Source organism: Peromyscus maniculatus, chromosome 10 (assembly GCF_049852395.1).
Source record: "Peromyscus maniculatus bairdii isolate BWxNUB_F1_BW_parent chromosome 10, HU_Pman_BW_mat_3.1, whole genome shotgun sequence".
Taxonomy (NCBI): domain Eukaryota; kingdom Metazoa; phylum Chordata; class Mammalia; order Rodentia; family Cricetidae; genus Peromyscus; species Peromyscus maniculatus.
The window spans coordinates 87,522,997-87,549,093 of NC_134861.1; the positions used below are offsets into that span (position 1 = coordinate 87,522,997).

Consider the following 26,097-nt stretch of genomic DNA (forward strand, 5'->3'; position numbering starts at 1 on the left):
CTCATGGCTTACCGGTACCTTACTTCTTCTCATGGCAGTGGTGGCTGGCAGCGGCTGGCAGCGTCTCTCTGCATCAGCCTTCCTGTTCCCAGAATTCTCCTCTCTCCTTGTCCTGCCTATACTTCCTGCCTGGCTACTGGCCAATCAGTGTTTTATTTATTAACCAATCAGAGCAACACATTTAACATACAGAACATCCCACAGCACAAGACCCTACTCAATATCTTGCATCAAAAAAGCAAACAAACATGAAATAATACAGCCAGGAGAATGCTTGTTATCCTAGCCACTTGGGAGGGTGAGATGGTTTAGGAGTTCAACAGCAGTCTGGGCAACATAGAAAGAGACTTGGTCTCAAACAAAACAAGACAGGCACAGATGATCAGAAGTTCAAGGTCACCTTCCACTAAATAGGGAGTTTGAGGCCAATGTGAGGTGCACAAAACCATTCCCCCCCCCCCAAAAAAAAAGCTTTCCCTGTGAAGATTTTATAATAGCCTGCAGGTAACTTAATGAAATTCTGCTACATAAAAAGTGTTCTTTTTGAGGAAATGGCCTTCAAATGAATCTCACACAAAACACTTTCTAAATTGACCCTGTATGCAGAACTTTAGTGCATGGTGAAGTGTATAGATGTGCTGGGAGATTGGACCTGTCAACCTTGATGAACTGCCATCATATGTAGAAGATGAAACATCCCAGCTTTCTCATCTGTCAGTCATAATTACATTCCCCTCAAGGAGATTAAATGCAGATTCCTGCAAGGCGTTCAGTGTGGCACTTAGTAAACAATTACCAACCAGCAGGATGTCTGGTCCACACGGTCCTTGGCCAGCCATCTAATCTAGTTCACATTGGGGGGAAAATGTCTGAATGTGACTTACCTCCCACTCCAGTGCATGACGGGAATGCCAAAAGCCATGAGCAAGACATCACACAATCCGCTCTTTCCAGGAAGGCCAGGCCATCCTACATGTAATACGATGGCCTTGGGAACAAACTCCAGCACTGTCTGCCAACTCAATCTTGAGTGCTTCCTTCCTTCTGCAGTAAGTAGCTGGGAAAATATGAACCCTTCAATCCCTGTTCCCTTGAGAATAATATAAATCCCCCAAACTTGAGGTCTGCTACACTCCATGGCTGATATAAACGAAGAGTCAGGGTTGACCTTATTATGATTTTTACACATGTAGCTTCATGGTAGTCTGTTCCCTATTCTATGCTAACTGTGGGGACACATACATTAGGGTCCGATAGGTGCGAAGACTATTAACAAAAGAAGTGTGTTGAATTGAGAGGGGTAGAGACTGGAGAGATGGCTCAGCAGTTAAGAGTATCCGCTGCTCTTCCAGAGGACCCAGGTTCAATTCCCCGCACCCACATGGTGGCTTAGTCATCTGTAACTCTAGTTTCAGGGATCTGGTGCCTTCTTCTAGCCTCTGTGGATACCAGACGTGAACATGTTGCATAGACATACATGCAAATAAAACTCCCATACATATAAAAAATTTTTTTAAATCTCAAAAAAAAAATTTTTAATTGGAATGGGCACTTAAAAAATGGAAGGTGGTTTAATAGCTTCCCAGAGACACTCAGTGGTGGTTATCTCTGGAAACAAGAGTCAGTGCTTTCATGTTTCCAGATGTTCCCTTGGTTTCTAGCCATCAGCGACTCCAGTAGCTCGTCAGCTCCAAGGCAGAAGACAGAGCTGAGGAATCTCTCGTCCAGTTAGACATCACCTTACAGGATGCTGCTGTCGGAAAGCTGGGATAAATTTAGTAGGACAGAGAATATTTAAAGCATACCTGCCCTGCAAGGTTTTTTGTATTTAAAAAAGAAGTACAAGCTTGCAAAGTAAGTACATTAAAGTCTACCTTCCAATTGGGCATGAAAATAGCAAAGAGGGCCGGGTGTGGAGGCACACGCCTTTAAGCTCACACTTGGGAGGCAAGGGCAGGTAGATCTCTGTAGGTCTGGGGCCAGACTAGACTACATAGTGAGTTCTAGGCCAGCCAAGGCTGTGCAGTGAGACTCCATCTCAAAAGAAAAGAAAAAGAATAAACAAATATTATTTGCTTTTCTCTTAGTTTGGACACGTGTATGGGGTACATGTATGTGAGGGTCTGTGTGGAGGGCAGACGTCAGTCTCCATGGTTACAATCCATCTTGGATGTCTTTTGAGACAGGGCAGCTCAGTGGCCTGGGATTCACCGATTTAGTTAGGCACAGTGTCGGGCAAACGCCAGTTGCTCAATAAATGTTGATTATTGTCCTTGGCAACTTTGACACGGAAAGACATCATCTCGTTTACAGTTACCTAAAGGAATAGGAAGTTAGCAGAAAAGTGATGTCCTGATGGAGCCAGTGATGGCACCAGACAACAAGCACATGTCCTTGTCACCCAGCCCAGGAGGTGGTCCGCATGCTTGGCTCTCAGTTTTTCATCACGATCACAAGAAAGATGTGACGGTGCCCAGCACTGTCCCTGTCGCTGTCCGGAAGCTCACCCTGCAGGCTCTGCTCCTCCATCTTCTAGGCAGTGGGTCCCTGCTGGGCTTTTGCCAGCCGGAGACGGATGTTTGGAAGGTGAGAAGGCCAAGCCATGCTATTCCTCCTCTCTCGGTCTTGGTGTGGACACTGGTGGAGCATCAAGGCGCTCCATCTTGCCTGCCTACCTCCAGCTGTGGAGTGCTGCTGTGGTTTGTGAGCTCATCCACCCGCTGTGTAGTAGCCACTTTTGTCTACATATTCTGCCCGGGAGAAGGATTTGTTTCCCTGCAGCTACTCTGTCTGGTTGGTAATGGACACCACTCAACCTTCCCACACTGGCAAGAAAGGAATCCTGAGATATTTAGTGAGCATTTCAGATGAGCTGCAAACTGTGGTAGCCGCTGTGTATCCAACAAATGACTCAAGTGTCCCTGCCCTGGAGGAATTCGCTCTGGTTGAGCAGACAGACACATAAGTGAAGAATTATGGGTAACATTGGGCCCACAGCTCCTCCGGGTCTCGGTCTTTGAACTTGAGTGAGTGGGAGTCTGGAAGGGAAGGTTTTTAAAGAGGTTACACTTTAATAAAATCGAGACTGCAGACACGGAGGGCTGGGGAGGTGGGTAAGTAGTCTGGCCATTACAGCTCAGACTTGAGCAGACAATACCACAGAGAACGTTTACAGGGAGCTCCTTGATTGAGCCGATTTAGTATGTGTAGAAAACCAACCAGCAGTAGCTTCCCTGTAGCTCACAGATACGCAGCAGCTAACCCACCATCATAAAGTAGTGGGGAGGGTGTGTCTGGGGAAGGTGAGATAGTGTGGTGATCGCAATACCTCGGTTGACAGTGCTCCCCACATCCCTCTGCCACACGGCACCAAGCTTTCAGTGATTAAGTTATTTGGGGCACAAATTCCACACAGGGAAAAGCAAATCAGAATTTCAGGGGGTCAGGGGAGAAGAATAGGTCAGGAGAGAAGGAAGAAATGCATAGATGTGGGGGTGGGTGAGGACAGCTGTGTAGGACCCACAGCCACAGCTCACATTAAGGGACGTCTACAGAGCACAGATTTGAAAATATTCGGGCCACCCAGCGTGCCATTTTAGGAAAGGGCGCTCTTGAGTAAGGCCACTGGACGATCACTTTCCTTTCATTTTCCTGGCTGGCAGGACCTTCCCCGTGCCTCCTTAATGGCGAAGAGGAGAAACGAGCTGCTGATAAGCATCAGCATGCAGGGCCACTTGATGGAATTTTTATCTTGCAAAAAGTAGTCCTGGATGATGAGTTGAGAGATTGCCAGGAATCCCTGGAATCTAATTAAATCTCAGTTGAAAACATAAAGGTTTCATTTTAGAGTCATGGTGGAAAAAAAAAAAAACTTACCAAAAAAAGGAGCTGTATTGAATCCTTTACTTTTTCAAGTATTCAAGTTGTTGAATAGTCATGCCTTCCTAGCTTGTTGTCAGTTAAATGGCAGGTCGGGAACCTATGATACAATGGCCCGAGGGTGGTTTTTGAAGGTAGAGTCATTATTTTACGCAATATATTTTGATTATGTTCCAGATCTTCCCCACATCCCTACCTACCCAACTTCATGCTTGCTCTCTCTCCTAAAAAACAAAACAAAACAAAACAAAACTAAACAACAACAAAATCCCCAGAAAATAAAATAAATAAACAAATAAAAAACAATAAGAAAAAAAAGACCACCAAATGGGGGGGGGGTTCATTTTCTCTTGGCCAACTACTCCTGGTCTTGTGGTCTGCCCTGGAGTGTGGTTGGTACACACAGAAACACTCCATTGGAGAAAACTGATTTTCCCTTTCCCTTAGTTGTGATTGCAGATAGCTTCATGGTTCAGGGTAAGACTCTGTGTCCATGACCCCTTCTCGGTGCTGGGATTGTGTTTGGTCTAAACCTGTGCAGATCTTATGTCTGCTGCTAAGATCTCTGAGGGTTCCTATGTGCATCAGTTCAGTTGTGTCTGGAAGACACTGATTCCTTGGACTCAGCCATCACCTCTGGCTCTTACAATCTTTCCACTTCCCCTTCTGCAGAGATCCCTGAGCCCTGAGGGCATGTCCAAGTCTCATCTTCTACGTGACTTATAGAACTTGCTCAGTTTTTGTGACTCACTTAGGCTTTCCAGTTTTTCTTTCCCATCCTGGAAAAAATATCCAGCCATCTTAACCTCCATACACAAAGCCCTCTTTACTAAAAACACTTCCATTCTTACATCTTTCTAGAGTTTGGTTTTTTTTTTCTGCTGACTGGTTCCCATTTATAGTATTTCCTTCCATAATAGTATAAGACATAGTAACATTAACAAATAAATTTACCGCCTATCCTATTGCTGTGAAGAGACACCATGACCACAGCAACTCTTAAAAAGGAAAACATTTAATTGAGGCTGGCTGACAGGTTCAGAGGTTTAGTTCATTATCATCAGTGCAGGAAACATGCAGGCAGACATGGTGATGGAGAAGTAGCTGGAAGTTCTACATCTAGATCCACAGGCCAGCAGAAAGAGAGCCACTGTGTGCCTGGCTGGGGCTCTTGAAACCTCAAAGTCCATCCACAGTGCCACACTTCCTCCTACAAGGCCACGCCTATTCCAGCAAGGCCACACCTACTCCAGCAAGGCCACACCTACTCCAACAAGGCCACACCTATCCCAACAAGGCCACACCTACTCCAAGGCCACACCTACTCCAGCAAGGCCACACCTACTCCAACAAGGCCATTCCTACTCCAACAAGGCCACACCTACTCCAACAAGGCCACACCTACTCCAGCAAGGACAAGCCTCCTATTCCCTCTCAATAGTTTTAATATTCGTACTCAAACCACCACACCACCTGTGCTGGCTAGTTTTTTGTCAAATACCAAGCAATTACTTCTTCTAATGGACCAGAGAAGAAAGAGGAGGGATCCAGTGCTGTAGGCTAGACAGGAGACTCATTGTTAGGTCCCATGGTGGACCTACATCATTTAGCAGAAATACAAGAAAAGTACAAAGTCTCAAAGCGGGCAATGGAGGTGCAGGTGTTGGTATTCTACCTTAGCGAGAGAACAATCAGGCCTGGGGATGTCCAAGAGGTAGAGCAGCATTAAGACCCAGTGCAGCCTTCATCTACTGTCTCTCACCTTATAGGCTGCCCATGGATAGGGAAACTACGTTTCTTTTAGAATCCAGTAGATGCGGTCTGTGAAATAGCTGTCTCAGAAACCAAAGGACTCAACCATGGAGGTCTGGTAATCAGTCATTACCTCCTTAGTCTGAGAGAGGAATGTACTGACCTTAGTACATGGCAAAAAGCGTGGCATAAGTGTAGTCTATAATAGCCAAGCATCATACTGGCCTTTGTTGTTTAGTTACACTAACAAGCACTGCCTGCATTTGCTAAAATGATGCCCGTTTTAGAACTGAATAGGGAGGATCATGATGGAGTTTTACTTCAGCTTTGGGTTTAAATTTTGGCTCTGCTATGTATAACTTTGTCAACCTGGGAAAGATTGAGTGGTGTCCATGGAGGAGGTGTTTGTTTAAATCAAGGGGGCCCAAGAGAGAGAGAGAGAGAGAGAGAGAGAGAGAGAGAGAGAGAGAGAGAGAGAGAGAGAGAGAGGTTGTTTTTAATGGGCTTGTGATAAAATCTTGTTGAAGTCAGTCCCCTTTGGTAGTTTTGGAGCAGAGTATTTTTCAGAACAGTCACAAAATAGGAACAACCCAAATGACTGTATCTGTCCACAGAATACAGTTTGGTAGTAAAAAGCAATTTTTTCCATTCTAAAGTTTGGATGAACCTTGGAAGTATTGTGCTAAGTGAAAGAAGCCAGCCATAAGAGGCCATGTTCTGTATGACATAAATATCCTGAACAGGCAAGTTTATAAAGCTAAAGTAGATGAGGGGCCCGGAGAGATGGCTCAGTAGTTAAGAGCACTTGCTGCTCTTCAGAGGACCTGGATTTGGTTCCCAGCACCCATATGGCAGCTTAAACCTGTCTGTAACTCTAGTTCCAAGAGATCCAGCATCCTCTCCTGACCTTTGGAGGCACCAGGTATGTGTGATGCATATACATACATGAAGATGCTTCCACATACACATTAAAATTAAACTAATTTTAAGTAGACTTGTGTGGAGCCCACAGCAGTGGGAAGATGGGCCTTGTCGAAGACTGTGGGCGCAGTGGTTCTGGGAACAGTGTTAAAAAATATCCCGCAGTCATTTATGGTGATGTATGTACAACGCCATGAGTCAACTGAAACCCACTGGCTTGTGTGCTTTACAAGAGTGAGCTTTACAGCATCTGAATTATATCATAAAACTGTCCACAACAAATGTAAACCAAGATAAGAGGAGGTGGTCAGAGAAACTCCTGAAGTCAAGATGGGAATAGAGTATTTGGTGGTGTCCAGAGCTAGAATCTGACCTGGGAAGCGAGTATCAAACATCACCAGGCAGGGAGCCAAAAAAGACAGCAAGTGCTAGAAGGTTATATAGGTCATGGGCACCAAGAGTGGTAACAGAGTCACCCTGGCAAAACATCTGCCGGTGAGCCAGGAGGAAGAAGTCTCCAAGGAGTGAGGAGGAGGACCCGTGGGCTTGCAGATGGCCACGGGGAAGCCTAGCATGTGGAGCTGGGGTACAGGGTGGGGGGTGGAGTGGTAGATTAGGGGCAGTGGGTGGGAGGGAATTCTAATAGCAGGAAGTTCAAAGCCAGGGAGGGTGTGGTTAGAGAGAAGTCTGGAATTTGGTTCTTGTGAACAACTCAAAGGTATCCTTCAGGACTTGGGGCCTACTGTCTGTTTCGTCCCTTTGTTAATCCGTACAGCATTTCTTCTGCTGCTGTACACTGGCGCTGCTGTCTCCTCATGGAGTCCTCTCAGGAGATGACGCTGGATGTGGTAGAGAGGACTTTGGTAGCCTCAGCGTCCGGCGACCGCATAATGACTTCATTTCCAGCAGTTTTGCCAGAACCTGTTGCCCTGAAGGTGGCCGAGGGCTATGCTGATCGGTCTGCAGCTGTCCACCCACTGGGGTCACACGCTGGCCTCCATTGTTTAATTCACACTATGGGAGCCTCTGCCTCAGTTGTTTTTATTGATTCTTTGGTAATTACAATCATGCGCCCCAATCCCGCTCATTCTGCAGTCCTTCCATCCTTATAGCCTCCCCACCACAAGCAAAACAAAGAGAAAAAAAAACAAATAACAGGAAAAACTTTTCAACGACCCTCCTGGGCAACGACCCGCTCCTCTATCCATCGCTGCCTTCTCTCATACCCGTCAGAGTTGGCATGTCTCTAGTTCCGCCATACAGGTACCACCCCGCTCCTCTGTCTTCCCTGCCTCTCCATCACATGGTCATCGTAGTGGCATGGGGAGCTGTGGTGTCTCACACAGTATACCCTTTTGTCCCAACAGTTTTACTTGCAAAGGTTCATGGCAATGAGTCCTCCGTCTGGTTCTCAGTCTCTGGCTCCCGCTATACCGTCAATGCCGTCACCCCTGGACGCTCTCAGAGACTCCTCTCAGACATCCTGATCATGGAGGTCCTGTGGCTATGGGTCTGTAGGACTGGCCTGCTTCACCCACTCCAGCAGCTCAGTGTTGGGGTAGGTGTTGAGATGGGCTAACTTAAGGCCCTGGCTCTGGGCCTAGGTGGTAGCTGAGTTGGTCAGTCCCTGTCTCCGCCCAGCCTCCCTTCCCCTCAGCGAGCTTCCTCAATTTGTTTAAGGGTTGCCTGTTTAGAGTAGAATCGGAGAGGTATGATGGACTTTGATTTTAGGTCTAAGTCTACATTTGAATTTTGGCTCTGCTATTTATAACTTCGTTAACATGGGCGTTGTCTTAATTAGAGTTTCTATTGCCGTGATAAAACAACAATACCAAAACCGACTTGGGGAAGAAGCGGTTTATTTGACTTACAGACTATAGCCTATCATCCAGGGAATTCATGGCAGAAACTCAAGTCAAGGACCCGGAGGCAGGTGCCAATGCTTTTTCCTCGTGGCTTGCTCAGCTTACTTTCTTACAGCACCCATATCTATCAGTGAACCAGACCCTCCCATATCAGTCATCATCATTAATCAAGAGAGTGCCCCACAGCCTTGCCCGTAGGCCAACTGATAGGGGCGGTCTCTCACTTGAGGGTCCTTCTTTCCAAATGACTCTAGCCTGTGTCAAGTTGACATAAAACTAGCCAGCATAGATGTCTTACTTAATATCGCTGGGCTTAGTTTCGTGGTTGACAAAATACTCCTATGTGTTGGCGAGAGTGGATTGATTCTCAGTGTCCTAACAGGAGGTGGACACAGCTGGAAACGGTGTCTTCTTTTCCCTCTTCCCCCCTTGCTCTATTATCACTTCTCCTGGGGTTCCCCACCTGCCTGCTCCTCCGGGGAGCCCTGTTTGTCTGACCAGGTGTCTCTCCTCAGGACGGCTGAAATGACTGAGCTGATTTCCAAACTGGTAGGGCCACTGTAATCCCTTGTTTTGCTATGCCTTTTAACATTTCTCCAAGTTTGAGGGGTTGTTGTTGTCGTTTTAATTGGACTGGAAGTGTGGTTCAGTGGTAGAGAGCCTTTGCCTAGCCAAAAAAAACAAAACAAAAAACAAAAAAAACCACTCAAGTGTTTTTATAAAATATTTCTGATCTTTCACTGTGGGGTATAGAAAAGAAGTGTTTGCATTCCTGATTTATGAAGGAAAATATAAATGAATATTGTTAATGTTTACTGGGCATGTTTTTCTGCGTGCTGGACATGCATTCATTATTTAATGCCCCTCACAGTTCTGTGAAGTATTACTAGCTTTATCTCTGTGAAGGGGAACAAGCCAGAGGGATCAAATAACTTGTTGAAGGTCACATAACTTCTCCGCCTGGGGGAGGATTTGAACCCGACCATCTGGCTGTAAAGCCTAACCACCAGATGGCCTCTGATAGATTGTAAGTAAACAAATCATTGTTGGGAACTACAGAAAGAAGAAATCCTATTGCCAGTTGGTGCTCCGATATCTTTCTGGCCTCTGGAATCTTCTACAGCTTGTAAACATTGGAGGCTCACACTGTTGACTAACAGGATACTATTATCTTTGACAGGCTTGAGGTATCCTTGGGAGCTTTATTACCCCACTTCCTTATAGCTCAGCCACCTCTGAGAATTCTTTTGTGGAGACAAAGAGGCCATTTCCTAGGAGACAATGGTATTAGTAGACACCCTTGTCACGTGACATTCCTGTCTGTTGCAAGCCAAGTTCCAATATTAATATTAAGCCATGTGTGCTGACGCACGCCTTTAATCCCAGCACTTGGGAGGCAAAGACAGGCAGATCTCTGAGTTCAAGGCCAGCCTGGTCTGCATAGAGAGCTGCAGGCCAGCCAGAGCTACTGAGACCCTCACTCAGTCTCACAAGCAGACTAATATTAATACTAAAATCAATACTGTGGCCAGGAATGATGGCACACACCTTTAGTCTCAACACTCCATTGAGGAGGCAGAGGCAGGTGGATCTCTGTGAGTTTGAAGCCGGCCTGGTCTATATAGTAAGTTCCAAGCTAGCCAAGACTACATGGTGAGAACTTGTCTCAAAAAAAAAAAGTAGGTTTATTTTATAATACATGCTATATACATATAAAACATATGAAGTATATGAAGTACATATGTAATTTATAGCCTTTATTTCCTTCCCAAATAACCAAGCTCTGTTGATGTGGTGAGTAATTGTTAGTTATTTAGCTGCGTTGTGTTCTTACCCTGCAAGGAAGTGTCACGAAACATGACAGAATCCGCTTATAAGAGTTTATTACAGAGAAAGGGATAGAGAGTGCGCAGGCCTGTGGGAGAGACACGTGCGTGGAGAAGAGGGAAGAGAAGAGAGAAGAGAGAACCAGGAATATGGCGCTCCACTTTAAAAACCGGCTGGGGGCGTGGCCAGGTCATGTCACTACTCCACGCATGTGCGTAGATCACATGGTCACGTTGCGCGCTTACGTGGCCATGTAACGTCACGGATCCTGGTCATGCGAGAGAAATGGCTATCTTGACTTGGAATTGGCTAGGCGGAAGTGTCCACCTGGTAAATGTGACCGTGGGGGGGGGGGGCGTGTTGTGAACCCTTCAGTAATTCTTTTTGTTTTGATTTGTTTTGAGTTCCATGTATCCCTGGCTGCCATGGAACTCACTATGTAGTCCTGGCTGGCCTCAAACTCACATCCTCAGCTTCCTGAGTCAGGGATTACAGGAGTGCATACCACCCTGCGTCTTCCATGTTTTATGTATGTTATTCATGTACATAATAATAGCTGGTCTGTGAATAGATACACAGCATATACAGAATGGATTGAAAACATAACTTAAATGTAAACAAACTAGGGTGATGCAGAAGGTCTTTGGGGGGAACATGGAACATACCTGCTAAGACTCCTGGAATTATTTTGGGAATGGTTATAAAATAGAAATAAATGCCTTTAAATTTAAAGGAACCTTTTGTCATAGTCTTCTGTCTGAATGGGGGAAAATGGAGTCTCATCAGCTTAAATACAGGCTTATCTCTTTGTTTTCATATGCCTGTGTGTGGTATGACTCTATGTGTGTATGTTCACATATGTGTGTGCAGGTACATGTGTGTATATATATACATATGCATATGGAAGCCAAAGGCTGACAATCAGTTTCTTCCATGATTGCTCTCCACTTTATTCATTGAGGCAGGGTCTCTCCATCGAACCTAGTGCTCACCAATCTAGCTAGCCAGCTTGCTCCTAGGATCCTCTGTCTCAGCCTTCCCAGAGCTGGGATTACAAGTAGCTCACAGTACCCACCAGGCCTTTATGTGAGTGCTGGGGATCTGAACTTGGGTTCTCATACTTTCACAACAGGCACCTTGCCTGCTGAGCTGTCTCCCGCCTCCTAGTTCTTGCTCATTCTTTATGTCCCTGGCGTCTGCAGGACAGCAGCTGGCCTTTTATTACTATTCAGCCCTTGCTGGTAGAGTGACACTGTCAGTCACTGTACCAAAGGAAAGGATGCCTGAAGAAGTGGAGGTCATGTGTTTTCCTGTTCAAAGCTCATCCAGAAATAGCTTCCTGGTGCCACCCAGCTGCAAGGCTTCCAGCCTCAGACCAAAAGAAAGGGTTCCTCCATGGCCAAGGTGAGAAGTTGGGATCTCGATCTCTCTCTCTCTCTGTATTAGGGATTGAATTTAGGGCCTCCCGAATGCTTACATAAGCACCCTACCACTGACCTATAACCCGAGCTTTCTTGTATTTTTTATATTTTATTTATTTACTTTTTTAAAATTTTTTTCTTTTTCTTCTTCTTTTTTTTTTATTTTTTAGATTTATTTATTATGTATAGAGTGTTCTGTCTGCAGGCCAGAAGAGGGCACCAGATCTCATTACAGATGGTTGTGAGCCACCATGTGGTTGCTGGGAATTGAACTCAGGACCTCAGGAAGAGCAGCCAGTGCTCTTAACCGCTGAGCTATCTCTCCAGCCCATATTTTTTAAATTTTAAGACAGAGTCTCACTAAATGGCCCAGGCTAGCCTTGAACTTGCAATCTTCCTGCTTCAACTTCTGGAGTAGCTGGGATCAAGGGCCTGTGTCATGAGACTCAACCTCAGGAATTCTTCATGAGCAGCACTGATCATATAGTGTTTGATGCTTTTAAAGCAAACAGGAAACAATTGAGAAGGACCGTCTCTGCCTTTCAGAGTTTTTCGTGGCCCCTGGACGTCCAGGCTTCCCCAGTGGCCATCCTCAGGGTTTCACAGTGCTGCCCTGCTCTGGAGATTCATGTTTCCGTTTGCCGTTTGTCTCCAGGAAGCTTCGAGCCAAAGATGAGCCATATAGCAGTACTCCAGGGAGTGAGGACCATAGTCTGTCTATAGCAGTGCTCCGGGGAGTGAGGACCACAGTCTGTGTATAGCGGTGCTCCAGGGAGTGAGGACCACAGTCTGTCTATAGCAGTGCTCCAGGGAGTGAGGACCACAGTCTGTGTATAGCGGTGCTCCAGGGAGTGAGGACCACAGTCTGTGTAGAGCAGTGCTCCGGGGAGTGAGGACCACAGTCTGTGTATAGCAGTGCTCCGGGGAGTGAGGAGCACAGTCTGTGTAGAGCAGTGCTCCGGGGAGTGAGGACCACAGTCTGTCTATAGCAGTGCTCCATGGAGTGAGGACCACAGTCTGTCTATAGCAGTGCTCCATGGAGTGAGGACCACAGTCTGTGTAGAGCAAGTACTCCAGGGAGTGAGGACCACAGTCTGTCTAAAGAACCTTGCTTTAATACAGGGACCCAAATGTGATCTCAAATGATAGAAAGTTGAAAATCACAATGATCATCTATGTGAGTAAGCATATTTAACCTTATTCTGTAAAAAATAAATAAATAAACAAACAAATAAATAAATAATATAAAAATAAATTAAGTTACAGTTACAGCCTGGACTGTTCCTTCAAATAATAAACAAGGATGGCTATTCCATCCTGACCTCTTCACAAACTTCTAAGATAATGTTTTATCTTTTGTGTTTTGCCTTTTTTGAAAGCTATTCAAGTTAAGTGTGCCATTGATTAATTCCATAGCATGGATAATTATATCATTGGTGAACTATAGCATCAGGTAATTACATCACAGGGTAAGTACCATGGGTTTGCATTTCCTTTGTTTGTTGAATTGTCTGCCATCCCACATCCCAGCTGACCACGGTAGAACTGCTGGAGACGGAGATGGACACCAGGGGCTGTGGAGTGGGTTGTTCACAGATGCTCGCCTCAGTTGTGAATATTTGTGAGTGAGGCTGACTCTGCTTCCCCACAGAACCATGGACCAACAGGCGCATGAAATGAATACCCAGGTAGATAATGAGAATTCCCCGCCCGTGGAGTGTACGTATCCTTGGTTTTTATTTTGTTTTTCATTTTGCTCTGAGATGCCCACAGCTGCTTCCTCTATTCTTTAGTGTTGCTAAGGGGTGCCTCAACTCCATTGTAAGATGAGGAGAAAGATAAACAAACAAACGGAGACAAACACCGACTGCTCAACTTTCTAATTACCCCGAACTGGTTTCATTGGAACCAACCACCTTGGAGAAGCCAGAGTCGGGCCCTTCCTTGCAAGGAGGAAGGCTGAGTGGGCGTGGTTGCCCTGGTGAAGCTTGGTGGTTGGCTATCTTTGATCAGCTCTTTCCTCTTAATGAGCAGGAAACCCAGAACTTCAGCCTGGCTTGGTTTTCCGCAGCAGCAGCTCACTCCGAAGTTCTGTGGGGCTGTCGCTGAGTGACCTTCCACCCTGGGACCTCTCTGGGAAACAAAGACTTCCTTCTGAAGGCGAGACTGTCCTCTGTGCCTTTATAAATCAAGTTAACTCTCAGTCCGTGACTTTAGGAAGGTGACCTCTGTGCCACTTCATCAGTCCCTTCTGCCAGATGTCTTCAGATGCTAACATATGCATTCTTGTGGTGGAAATGGTCAGAGAAGCATAAAGCTGACCTATCCATGAAGCTTGCCTTGGGAACCTTTGCCCTGTGAGAGAACTTCCTATGTCATCACTCACATAATCCTCACACAGTCTTAGTATGGTTGGTCTTGTGGTCCCGTATTTAGGGTAAGGAAATGCATGTTCAGAAAAGATGCGCATCGCCCGGTGTGGGGAGGGAATACATCCTGTGCTGGACGGACGCCAAAGCTTCTAGTCTTTATACACAATGCTGCCTCTGCCCCCATCTCCTTGGCTTCCCATCTAGGTTATTAAACTTAGTGGAGAATAATATACCCCTTATCCTAAAAATAACAAAACCAAATTTTTACACGGTTTTTCATACTGGCTTGGTCACTGTTCTATTCCTGTGAAGAGACACCATGATCAAGGCAACTCTTATAAAAGAAAGCATTGAATTGAAGGCTGGCTTACAGTTTCAGGGGTTGAGTCCATTATCATGGTGAGAAGCATGGCATCGTGCAGGCAGACATGGTGCTGGAGAAGGAGCTCAGAGCTACATCCTGATCTACTGGGGCTGAGAGAGAGAGACAGAGACAGAGAGACAGAGACTGTGGGCTTGGCATGGGCTTCTGAAACCTCAAAGCCCACCCCTAGTGACACACTTCCTCCAACCAGACCACACTTCCTAATCCTTTCAAATAGTGCCGCTCATTGGTGACCAAGCATTCAAATCTATGAACCTATGGAGGCCACTTTTATTTATTTATTTCTGATTTTTTTTTTTTTTTTTTGAGACAGGGTTTCTCTGTGTGGCTTTGGAGCCTGTTCTAGAACTCACTCTGGAAACCAGGCTGGCCTTGAAATCACAGAGATGCACCTGGCTCTGCCCCCGCCCCCCCAGTCCTGGGATTAAAGGCGTGTGTCCAGGCACTGCCCAGCACTCTGGAGGCCATTTTTTATGAAAATGGTCCCCATAGGCCCGTAGGGAATGGCACTGTTAGGAGGTGTGGCCTTGTTAGAGGAAGTGTGTCACTGGGGGTGGGCTCTGAGATTTCAGATGCTCAAGCCAGGGCAGTGTCTCTCTGCCTGCTGCCTGCTGAACCAGATGTAGAACTCTCAGCTCCTTCTCCAGCACCAGGTCTGCCGGTGTGCCACCATGCTCCCTGCCATGACAATAATGGGTTAATCCACTGAACTGTAAGCCAGCCCTAGTTAAATGTTTTCCTTTATAAGAGTTGCTGTGATCATGGTGTCTCTTTGCAGCAATAAAACCCTAACTAAGACACAGATTAAGCAGGACACTTATATTCCCATCTAAACAAAGCTTTAGAAGGTTGTAGTTTGTATCTGAAGTGTGAGGCACACATTTTTGTGTGTAAGGCTCTGTACCATAGTACAGAACAGACATTATCCCTGGTTCACAGATGAGACGCCCATTCAGGGCCCTGCAATGGAAGGATGTGGTTGAAATATTGTGCACCCCAATAAACTTATCCGGGGGTCAGAGAACAGAGCAGCCACTATATTAAACATAGCAGTCAGGCACACGCCTTTTATCCTAGCCTTCTGGAGGCAGAGATCCATCCGGATCTCTGTGAGTTCAAGGCCACACTGAAAACAACCAGCCATGGTGACACACACCTTTAATCCTAGCACTTAAGATCTCATGTCTTGCTTGGGAAAGACACATGCCTTTAATCCCAGGATGTTATGGCAAGAAGCATAGAGGTATATTAAGGCATGAGGACCAGGAACTAGAAGCTTTTAAACTTTTAGGCTTTTTAGCAGCAGTACAGCTGAGATCCATTCAGGTGAGGACTCAGAGGCTTTCAGACTAAGGAAACAGGATCAGCTGAGAAGTTGTCGAGGTGAGGTTGGATGTGGCTTGTTCTGTTTCTCTGATCTTTCAGCATTCACCCCAATACCTAGCTCTGAGATTGTTTTTATTAATAAGACCTTTTAAGATTCATGTTAAAGAAGGACAATGTTGGGATTAGAGCACTGGATTCATGAATCTCAGCTGACTGTCCTAAACCATGAGACATACCAGTGAATGATCAGAAAAGAAATCATCAATGGAGTAAACCGAATGATCAGACACTGGATGAGAGGCGGGTGGTACTGAGTGGCAGGGATCGCGACAATCCCTTGCTGTGCTGGTCAATGCACGGAACTATTTCTGCCATTTTTATAATCCAGCAGTTAGTGCTGGGGCCCCTTGGAAGGCTGACTCATTTCATAGGACATGAGACGCTGAGAACATACGGATGATGAGAACATACAGATGCTGAGAACATACAGATGATGAGAACATACAGATGATGAGAACATACAGATGATGAGAACATACGGATGATGAGAACATACGGATGATGAGAACATACAGATGATGAGAACATACAGATGATGAGAACATACAGACACTGGGAAGAACTTTCTGTTTACTTCATTGTCCGCACTTCATGGACAGTTCAAAACCGAGAATGGCCAGTGGGTCATGAGTAGTAATGATTCCCAGAGAATAAACAGGAACATTCAAAACAGCCGAAGAGTTCTTGATTTATTTTTTACCTACTAAGTAATATATATATTTTTGCTTGTTACTATGACCAAATATTTGACATGATGCAACTCTAGGAAAGAAATGGTTTATTTTGGCCAAGAGTTGGAGGGGCTACAGCCCCTCATGTTGGGGAAGGTGTGCCGGCCAGTGGGTAACGTGGCTAGCTAGTCAAGAGTGGAGAGCTTACAGGAAGTGAGGCTGGGCTGCCGGGCAGCAAGGCCCACCCCCCGCAACCCACGTCCTCCAGTGAGGCCCCACCTCCTAAATGGGACACAACCTTCCCAAAGAGCACCGTCCTGTGGGGACTACGTGTTTAAACACATGAGCCCATGGGGGGCATTCACCTTCAAACCACTCTACCTTTGTTAACTTTCCCTGCCTTGCTTATCTCTTTAATACAATGATTGCTCTTAACAGAGGACATACTTGTTCTCGAATCACCAGGAAGATAGCAATCTCACTGCATGTTACAAGCATGAGCTGTGGCTTACTGAACCACCCCTTGCTCCCTGGAACCCTACCGTGCCACCATGGAGGAAAAAAAAAAATGTGAGGAAAGGAAAATGTCCGTCAAGACTTTAGACAGCCCATACGGGTGCAAGTGAGGTGCGACAGCCCTCTGCAGGATGGGCTGGATTCTAATTAAACTCCAGATAGAGCCGGGGGTAAGCAGAAAGTGCTCTGTGGTGTTTTGTGTAGCCGGGTCCCTACCCCGGAGCAGTGGACGCCAGCTTGTTTTCCCATGGGTAATCTGTGATGGCTCTTAAACCTATAAACCAGGGTTCCCAGTCTTCGGATCCCTGACAGAGAAGGCTCAGAACACAGAAATGTGGAGTGTCGGGTTTCTCGGGCACCTGAGGGATTAGACTGACAAGTAAAGAAGTATTAGTCTGGGACAAAGATCTGGGGGATTCTCAGCGTCAGCGGGCTGGAGGATGTGGGCTTTGAAGTCCATCTGGAATTCCATGGCCGGCCGGCTTTCCTTTTGCTAATGTGCAGCCATGAGCAAGCGGTTTCCCTTCAGTATCCTGTTCTACAATTGGGAACTTATGTAAACTTCTTCTAAACCAAATGATCAGAATCACCTCGCAAAGACCTTGTGATGATACAGTACCATTGTTGGAATCTGGGGCATCCATCACCGGGGCGCTATGACAATGATGTTTTGCTTATCTGATGATGAGTACTGGGCACCGATCTTTGTCCCTGCACTGATCTGGGCACTGGGAACAAACGAAGACCGGCGTAAGTCAAAGTTCTCACAGACTGACATGCAGCTGAGAGGGAGACAGGTAATAAGACAGATATATCAGAAAAATTGCCGGTCCTGGGTCCGGTGACATGGCCTAGCAGGGTAAAGAAAGGTGTTTGCTGCCGAGCCTGACTTCTGAGTTCCAGCCCTGAAACTCTCACAGTAGAAAGAGAGAACTGTTCTCTCTGATCTCCACACACACACTGTGCCGTGCGCACACACGTACCAACCTACATACATGCATATGTACATAAAGGTTAAAAACAGACGTACATGTTAAGTGCTGGTCATGGATTAAGTGCTAAGGGAAAATGCAGCTGGGAAGGAGGACGAAGGTTTAGAAAGGGTATGGCTGGCGGTGTAGCTCAGTGGTAGGGCACTTGAGGAGCAGATGCAAGAAGACCCCAGGTCCATCGCTAGCACTGGGGGGAGACGGAAGCTGTAGGTGTAGCTCGGAAGTGCCGTCCAGACTGAGGCAACCTCAGGTAAGAGCTGAGGGGAGGCTGTGCCATATAGTCCACCACCAGGAAAGAACGCACTCCCCAAAGTCGTGCTCTGGCACACAGCTTTCCCCACCCACCATACACACACAAGTAAATGAAATATAGTTTAAAAAATGAAATCAATTCAATGTGCTTTTATAGGTGTGGATAAACTTAGGATTTCCGAGGAGAGAAGAGGCATATTTATGTCGTGGACTCCAATGTGTGCATGTGGACCTCCTTTGTTGGCTTAGGGATATCCTAGTCAGCTTTTCCTGGTGTCTCCTGAAGGCCGCTGACAGTCGCATTCCTGGAATAAGTAAATTCTGTGCAGGTGAGACTGGATAAAGACCGCCAGTGACCTTGTTAGCTGCCAATGCATCCATCCAAGGGTTAAGATAATAAACGTTTCCCCCAGTGAATCTTGCTGACGGATAGTGTCAGCAGGGTGTGAGGTTGAGGGAACACTCTCTTTGATGACTAGTTCAAGAAGATTATCGTCCAGTATCCTAAATACTCTTTTTCCAAGTCACAACAAGAAGATTATCGTCCAGTATCCTAAATACTCTTTTTCCAAGTCACGACACTGATTATTAGATGCACTGTAAATAATCCCGTGAGCTTGAGGACTGGAGAGATGGCGCAGTGGTTCAGTGTGTGGATCCTTCTTTCAGAGGACCAGGGTTTAGTTCCCAGCATCCAAGTCAGGTGACTCACAGGCGACTCTAACTCCAGCCCCTGGCGGATCTTATGCCTCTAGCCCCTCCACCAGTACCAGCACTACTGTCCACAAACCTGCACACACACACACACACACACACACCGACTTGGCTATTAACAGTTTATCACCTCAACAGTTCAATTTATCATGTGTTATGATAGAGACAACATTGATACAGTTAGTCACAGCTCTGTTCTAGCCAGTAGCTTCAACTTGCTTGGCAACCGTGTTTATTACCAAATCATCAACAAACACTGAGTCCACTCACACGCTGCTAGCCACTGGACAGGCCGAGAAGGGCCGGCAGGCGTCGGGGAGGAAGGGCTGTGGGCGACCCAATGCACCATCAGATAAAGGAGCTGCCTTTCTTTAACCTGAATGGCTGAAATGTGGTAGATGTGGGCTCTACACTTAGGAAACTAGCTTCACTCAAAACCCAGGGTGGGCCTATTGGGTGAGACTCCTCCTTTTGGAGAACAGCCCTGGGTAGATCCCAGCACCAAGCCGGCCTCCCAGAGTCCTCCCTTTCCTAGAAATTGCCTGGCCTCCCAGGGAGAGTTGTTTACATGGATCAGTTGAAGTGCCCTTAAGATAAGAAAAAAATCCAGCCTTGTTTTCACTGGGCTGCCTCTCTGGCTCCAGCGTTTTTAGTGAAGTACAAAGATGTGAACTATACTAAAAATATTCTAGAATGTAAACTCCGGGAAAGAGGAGAGAATACGGGCTGTTTCCTCAGGTCTAGAAGAGTGCCTAGCGAAGGTAATGCTTAAAAACACACGTGAGAAGGGTAAAAAAAAAATTGTCTTTTTTTTTCTTTAGTTTCCGACCTCGAGAGTTTAAAACCAGGAAACAGGGCACGATCAGAAAGATGGGGGGAGTGGGGGGGGGAGGCAGGGACCGAGGCTGCTTCTCTCCACAGCAGAAGCTGTTCATAGGGGGGTGGTCGAGATGGGCGGAGCCTGTCTGGGTTGACAGGAGCCCCCAGTAATAGAAGAGGAACACAAAAGCAATAGCATGCAGGACGCCGAAAATATATATATAGGCTCAGGGCTTGTATAAACGATCCACGTCGGAGCCGAGACCTAGAACTGTCTCTGGTGATAATGAAAACCCTGACAGGATTCACTGAGAGACTGTGTGGGGATACTGGAGACAGAGAGGTAAGTATCCTAGGGACAGGGCCTGAGCCTCTGCATTCCTCCCAGCAACACAAACAAAAGCATGGAAGTAGCTACTCAATGTTCTACTAAGAAATACCACATCAAAACATGACCTCAGCTTCTCCAGTTTCATTAATTAATATGTTAATTAACCTGGAAAAAGGTAAGCATTTGGGGGGCTTAGCGGCGAAGAACACCAGTTCCTCTTGAGAAAGACCCGGGTTTGATTCCAAGGACCCACACGGCGACTCACAACTGTTTGTAACTCCAGTCTCAGGGACTCTGACCACCTCTTCTGACCTCTCCAGACACCCAGGCACACACAGAGTGTACATACATACACTCAGGCAAAACGCTGAGGCACATAAAGTAATAAAATAGATAAATTTAAAATTAAAACAAAAATTAAGTAAGCATTTGGGGACTGGAGATGTAGCTCAGCCTGTAGAGTGCTTGTCCAGCATGTGTGAAGCCCTGGGTTTGCTGTCCAGCACCACAGAAACTGACATGGCGGTACAGCCTCTAATCCTAGCGCTGCTGAGGTGGAGGCAGGAGGATCGAAAGTTCAATATCATCCTTGGCTGCATAGTGAGTCTGAGGACAGCCTGAGATACGTTAGATCCTGCCTCAAAAAAAATAAAAGAGAAAGAAAACAGGTTGACTGAAGATGGAATTCAAACAGTACTTGCCTAGCATTGTGTAGGGCCCCAAGTTCCATCCTCAGCATCAAAAAACGTTCAACAGTAGTAATAACGTGGGTTTTTTTGTTGTTGTTTTTTCCTGGAGTGTGGTGGCTCACACCATTAATCCCAGCACTAAAGAGGCAGGGGCAGGTGATTTCTGTGAGTTCCCTGCCAGCCTGGGTTACTTATCGAATTCCAGGTCAGTCAGAGTTACATAGTTAGAACTTGTCTCAATAAATTAATTATTTAGTTTTAAAAAACAATAACAAGTAAAACAGTTTAAACCTAACTGTAGTGCAAGGTGGAGAGTTTCTGGGGAACTCTGTAAATATAACAAGTAGGAAGGGGCTTGGAATGTAGCTCAGTCCCCGGGTCCCTTGCCCAGCACTGAGAAACCAAACGAGGATGAAGAAGGAGCAGACGAAGAAGGAGCGGACGACAGGAGCCTCTCCGGCCCTCTTCCTCCGTTTGCGCTCCTCTCGGTCATGAACGGACACGAAGGAAGCTCGGCAGTGAGCGTCGTCCTCCTCCTCCTCCTTCTTCACTTACGGAAAACGAAGGTTGATTTTGTTGTCACCAGATCTGGGAACAGTCTCGGTGCACAGGCCTGGATGCCCTGGTATTCAGTGTGTAACCCGGAGTGAGCCTCCTGGCTCAGCCCCCGGAGTAATGGGATCGCAGGCGTGAACCGCCCTCCTGGCTCCTTTGTTCTGTGCTATTTGTACATGTCTGTGATGTACTTCGGTCCTGTTCACCCTGTTAGCCTTTCTGGTCCCTCTCCCTGTCCCACCGGTCTCTCTTATCTTCCAGAATAGCCCCTTAAAAAACTGAGATTCTCCACATGAGAAAAAGTGTGTGATAGTCATCTTTCTGAACCCGGAACAGGATGGCCTCCAGGTACCCGAAAACGACATAATCCGTTCTTCTTCATGGCTGAACGAGACTCTGCTGTGTGTGCTCCCAGGCCGTCTTTATCTGTTCATCTGCCGTAGCTTCTGTAACTTGACTTCCTTCTTCATACAAGCACTGACCATTTCCTAGGGTTCATTTTGTTCAAATTGTTGGCAAGTTATGCGGTCAGAATTCGGTTCCCCAACCTGCATTCGGGGGGAGCCCGATGCATCGTGTCCATCACTGTACCCTCATCTTTTATCTGCCTGCCCAGTGTTTTCTTAAAGCAGCAAAGCCGTGCTTTCTGAGGAAAGCCTACATTCTGACCTCAGTACAGGTGGAATCACTATTGAGCCCCGTCTTCAAAGGGCTCGCAGTTAAAGCTGGGGAAGGTGAACCTATGGGCAGGTAACAGACATAGATAGTAACAGCTTTGCTGAGAGATCACGCGGGAAACACAGCGTTATGTCAAACTTGTGTGAAGCAAGTGTTGTGAATGTCATGCTGTGGTTGTGTATCATTTTGTTCACTGGTGCTCTGGAATTGAGGGAAGGGGGCATCACTTCTCTTGCTTTGCTCTCTTTGGTGCTGGGGACCAAAACCTGGGCCTTTTGTGTGCAGGTCAAGTGCTCTGCTACGCAGCTGCCCTCTCAAGGCGAGGGGTTGTCTCCAAGGGCAGAAAGCGGCGGTGTAGGAGTTGGGGTGGGTGCTGCTGAGAAGCCTGGACAGCTTCGGAGGAGGTGGAACTTGACCTTGGACCAGAACAGTGGGTGGTGACTGTGTCTGAGCTCCACTGGGCTTGCACTGTGTGCCAGGACTGTGTGAGTGTTCGCTAGCATGAGCTCATTTCATTCCCACTATGTGTGTGGTAAATGAAATCATTTGACAGATGAAGAAACTGAGGCACCACGGGGCGGCTAAGTAACATGTTAAAAGCCACGTAGCTACTAAGAAACAGGCCGTACAGTTTGACTCTGGGCCTGATCACTGTGGTCTACGGCGGCTCTTAGAGAAGGCTCGATGGATGGTCCAGCTGAGAAATCCAGGCAGAAGGGAAACCCAGGCAGCTGACTCGGGGCCCTGGGGAGAGCATGGCTGGTACATAAGGGGCGCCACTGAGTCTCCGGGCTGGTAGGAAGGAAATGGCCATCAATGCAAGGGGACCAGACACAGCGTGTGACTTCTCCACCCTCGAATGTCAGGCAGCCGAGAGCTAAGATGATGGGCTCCTTGGAATGGCAGCATCTTCGTGCAGTGTGACTTCTGAAAACAGTGGTTTCCGCTTTCGATAGCAGGCCAGGACCTGCGGTTCGCATGGTGGATCTCTCTGTTGCACCTCACATGTGTGCAGTGCAGAGGAGTCAGAATGAAGAATTTACCTTCCCCAGGCTTGCCTGTGTGACTCAGGATCGCAGCCACTCACCGCAAGGCCGCTCCGTAAAGCTTGGAGCAGCATTTTTGTTAAACAGATTTAAAAAAAAAAAAGGTGCTCCTGAAATTCACAACACTGAGTTGCAGTGATTGCCTCAGAGTGGTGTGAACGAATGATCAGGGCTGGGACTCTTAAACAGTAGTTTGCGTATTAATCTCACTCTCTACGACTGTATAGTAAGTATGTAAGCATTTACTAGCAAGCTAATAACTCAAACATGGATTTTTAGCGTATACTGTTTTTGCTGTTCAAATAAGAAGTAGGCGAGGCCCAAATCTACAACTTTATTTTATGAATACGAAGACAACACAAATTGCCATTTGGTCTGTTTTGTAGAGCCACGGCTCTGTTGACGATCTTCGCCTCTGAAGGCAGTTCTGCAGAATAATTACCTTAAAAAGGAAATCCGGGCCAGCGGTGGTGGCGCACACCTTTAATCCCAGCACTCGGGAGGCAGAGCCAGGCCGATCTCTGTGAGTTCCAGGCCAGCCTGGGCTACAGAGTGAGTTCCAGGATAGGCTCCAAAGCTACACAGAGAAACCCTGTCTCAAAAAAAAAAGGAAATCTGGGTCACGTTTTTGTTCACTAGCTCTTTAAATTTGTTGTGTTTCTCTCTCTTTCCACCACTCCATGACGACTGACATCCCACAAGGGTCCACTGGCACTCGGGTGCTGGACCAAGCAGCATTTCCCTCTGCTTGCTCCCAAAGCACACGTTCAACCTCCTTCCTGCCACGTTTCTCTCCTGACCGATGTACATTGCTTGCTGCCTTCCCTCCACCTGCCAGGCTAATTGACAGAACTTTTAAAAAGAGACACACTTATGTTATCTATGGGGTGTGTTTGTGTGAGTATATATGCATCCATGTGTGCGGAGGTACTTGCCTGTGCGTGGGCACAGAGGCTGGAGGGGACATCAGGCATCCTCCTCCTTTTCCTCCTCCTCCTCTTCCTCCTGCTCCTCATCCTCCTTTTGGTTTTCCAAGACAAGGTTTCTCTATATAACAGTACTGGCTGTCCTGGAGCTCACTCTGTAGCCCAGGCTGGCCTCGAACTCACAGAGATCCGCCTGCCTCTGCCTCCCAAAGGTGTGCACCACCACCGTCCAGCCAGCCCTTTACTTCTTAAAGATTATTCTTTGGCTGGGTGAAAAGGGTACGGTTGCCGCTGGTCCACCCTTGCTCTGCTTGTGTCCCGGCATGGCTCAGGACAGGGGAACTGACCCCAGGCTGGACAGAAGTTCACTGTGGCTCTCTCTCTCTCTCATCTCTCTGAGCAGATCGAAGAAGGAGGAAAAGCTGACGTGGTGAGCTCCGGTCTGCAAGCTGGGGACGAGGTCGTGCACATCAATGAGGTGGTACTGAGCAGTTCCAGGAGGGAGGCTGTCTCCCTGGTGAAGGGGTCCTACAAGACCCTCCGGCTGGTGGTGCGCAGGTAGGTGGGCTGGTCCTCCAGCCCTGTCCCTCCTGACACCTCACTGTCACACTTTCCTGTCCTGCCTGCCAGCCTGCGTAATTTATCTTTAATGTTGTCCTAGTGGGGGAGGTGCTGTCTTTGTACAAGTTTTTCTTTTCCTTTCTTCTTGCGGGTACTGCGGTACAGGACAGGAAGTGGAGTGGGGACATTTGGACACTTTTGAAACCCTCCCCCCGTTTTCTGAGTTAGCATTGGCTCGTCAGAGGGGAGCTTTGCTGTCCTTCCGAAAGCCTAGGTTTGATGAATTCTGACACATCTCAGGTGTGGCTGGCACGCCAAGCAGCCCTGTGTTCTGGACCTCGAGAAAGTGGTTGACATGGAGCTAATTTAGGTGACGTTTTGTTAGCCGTGACTACAACTTGGGGCTGAAAAACTGGTGGATTCCTCTTGTTTGGACATCTTAGGAGTGATGGATCCTTTTTCGGGAAAGGCTTGCTTGCAATTTTTTAATTTATTAATTTGTGTGTGTGTGTGTGTGTGTGTGTGTGTGTGTGAGAGAGAGAGAGAGAGAGAGAGACAGAGACAGAGACAGAGACAGAGACAGAGAGACAGAGAGAGTTTATGTTCACCACATGCATGCAGGACCCCAAGGAAGCCAGAAAAAAGTATCTTTTTTAAATATTTATATTGAGTATTTGGGAACACATATCATGCACCCCAATCATGCTCACCTCCCAGTCTTCCCATATCCACCCCTCTTCCCCAGTGACCCCCCCCCCCCCCCCGCTCCAAAAGGGCAAAAAAGAAAAGTTTATTTTGTGTTGTCCATATATTCACTGGAGTCTGGTCAAATTCCTAGTGACCAGCCCTCCAAGGGAGGCTGAGTCTTTCTCCGCCTGCATCCATGCCAGAAGCCATCAGCTGAGGAGATCTGTGGAGTGGCTGGAGGGGGGGGCAGCTCTCCCTGGAGGGTCAGGAAAAGGATATCTTAATCTTCTGGAGTTACAAAAGGTTGTGAGTCACTATGTGGGTGCTGGGAACTAAATCCAGGTCTTCTGCAAGAGCGGCAAGTGTTCTTAACCACTGAGCCACCTCTCCAGCCCACCGCTTGAAGATTTTATGTCTCACAGTAACAAGGTCTTCCTGTCCAGGAACCAACTCCTGGTGAATGGAATTATCTATGGAAAATGGAAGGGACTTGGTTTATTCATCCCTGTTATGAACCAAGTCCATTTGAGGTGTTTTCCATATGTTGATTCACTTAACCTATGCTAGAACCCCAAGAGAGGAGGCCAGAGAGATGGCTCAGTGGATAAAGGTGTCTGCTGCCAAGCCTGATGACCTGAGTTCAGTTCCCAGGACCCAAATGATAGAAGAAAAGAACCGTCTGGATCCTGAAAGTTGTCCCCTGACCTCCTCCCTTGTTGCCATAGTACACACACGTGGACACACAGATACACAAATGTAACTTTAAATTGATTTTAAAAGAAAGACCTCTTGAGTTAGCTCTCACTGTGGCCACTCTGCCATAGTGGAGATGTGGCGCTGGCAAGGTAAAGG

At 47.0% G+C, this 26,097-nt stretch overlaps 1 protein-coding gene across 2 annotated transcripts in view; it reads left to right on the forward strand.

Annotated features, from left to right (window-relative positions):
• Positions 1–26,097, forward strand: part of Shroom3 (shroom family member 3) — a 318,788-nt gene that overhangs the window by 86,273 nt on the left and 206,418 nt on the right. For both annotated transcript variants that reach the window (XM_042257655.2, XM_076546650.1), the window contains exon 2: positions 24,401–24,555. In XM_042257655.2, the coding sequence (XP_042113589.2) occupies positions 24,401–24,555 (155 nt within the window). The remainder of the gene's footprint in view (positions 1–24,400; positions 24,556–26,097) is intronic.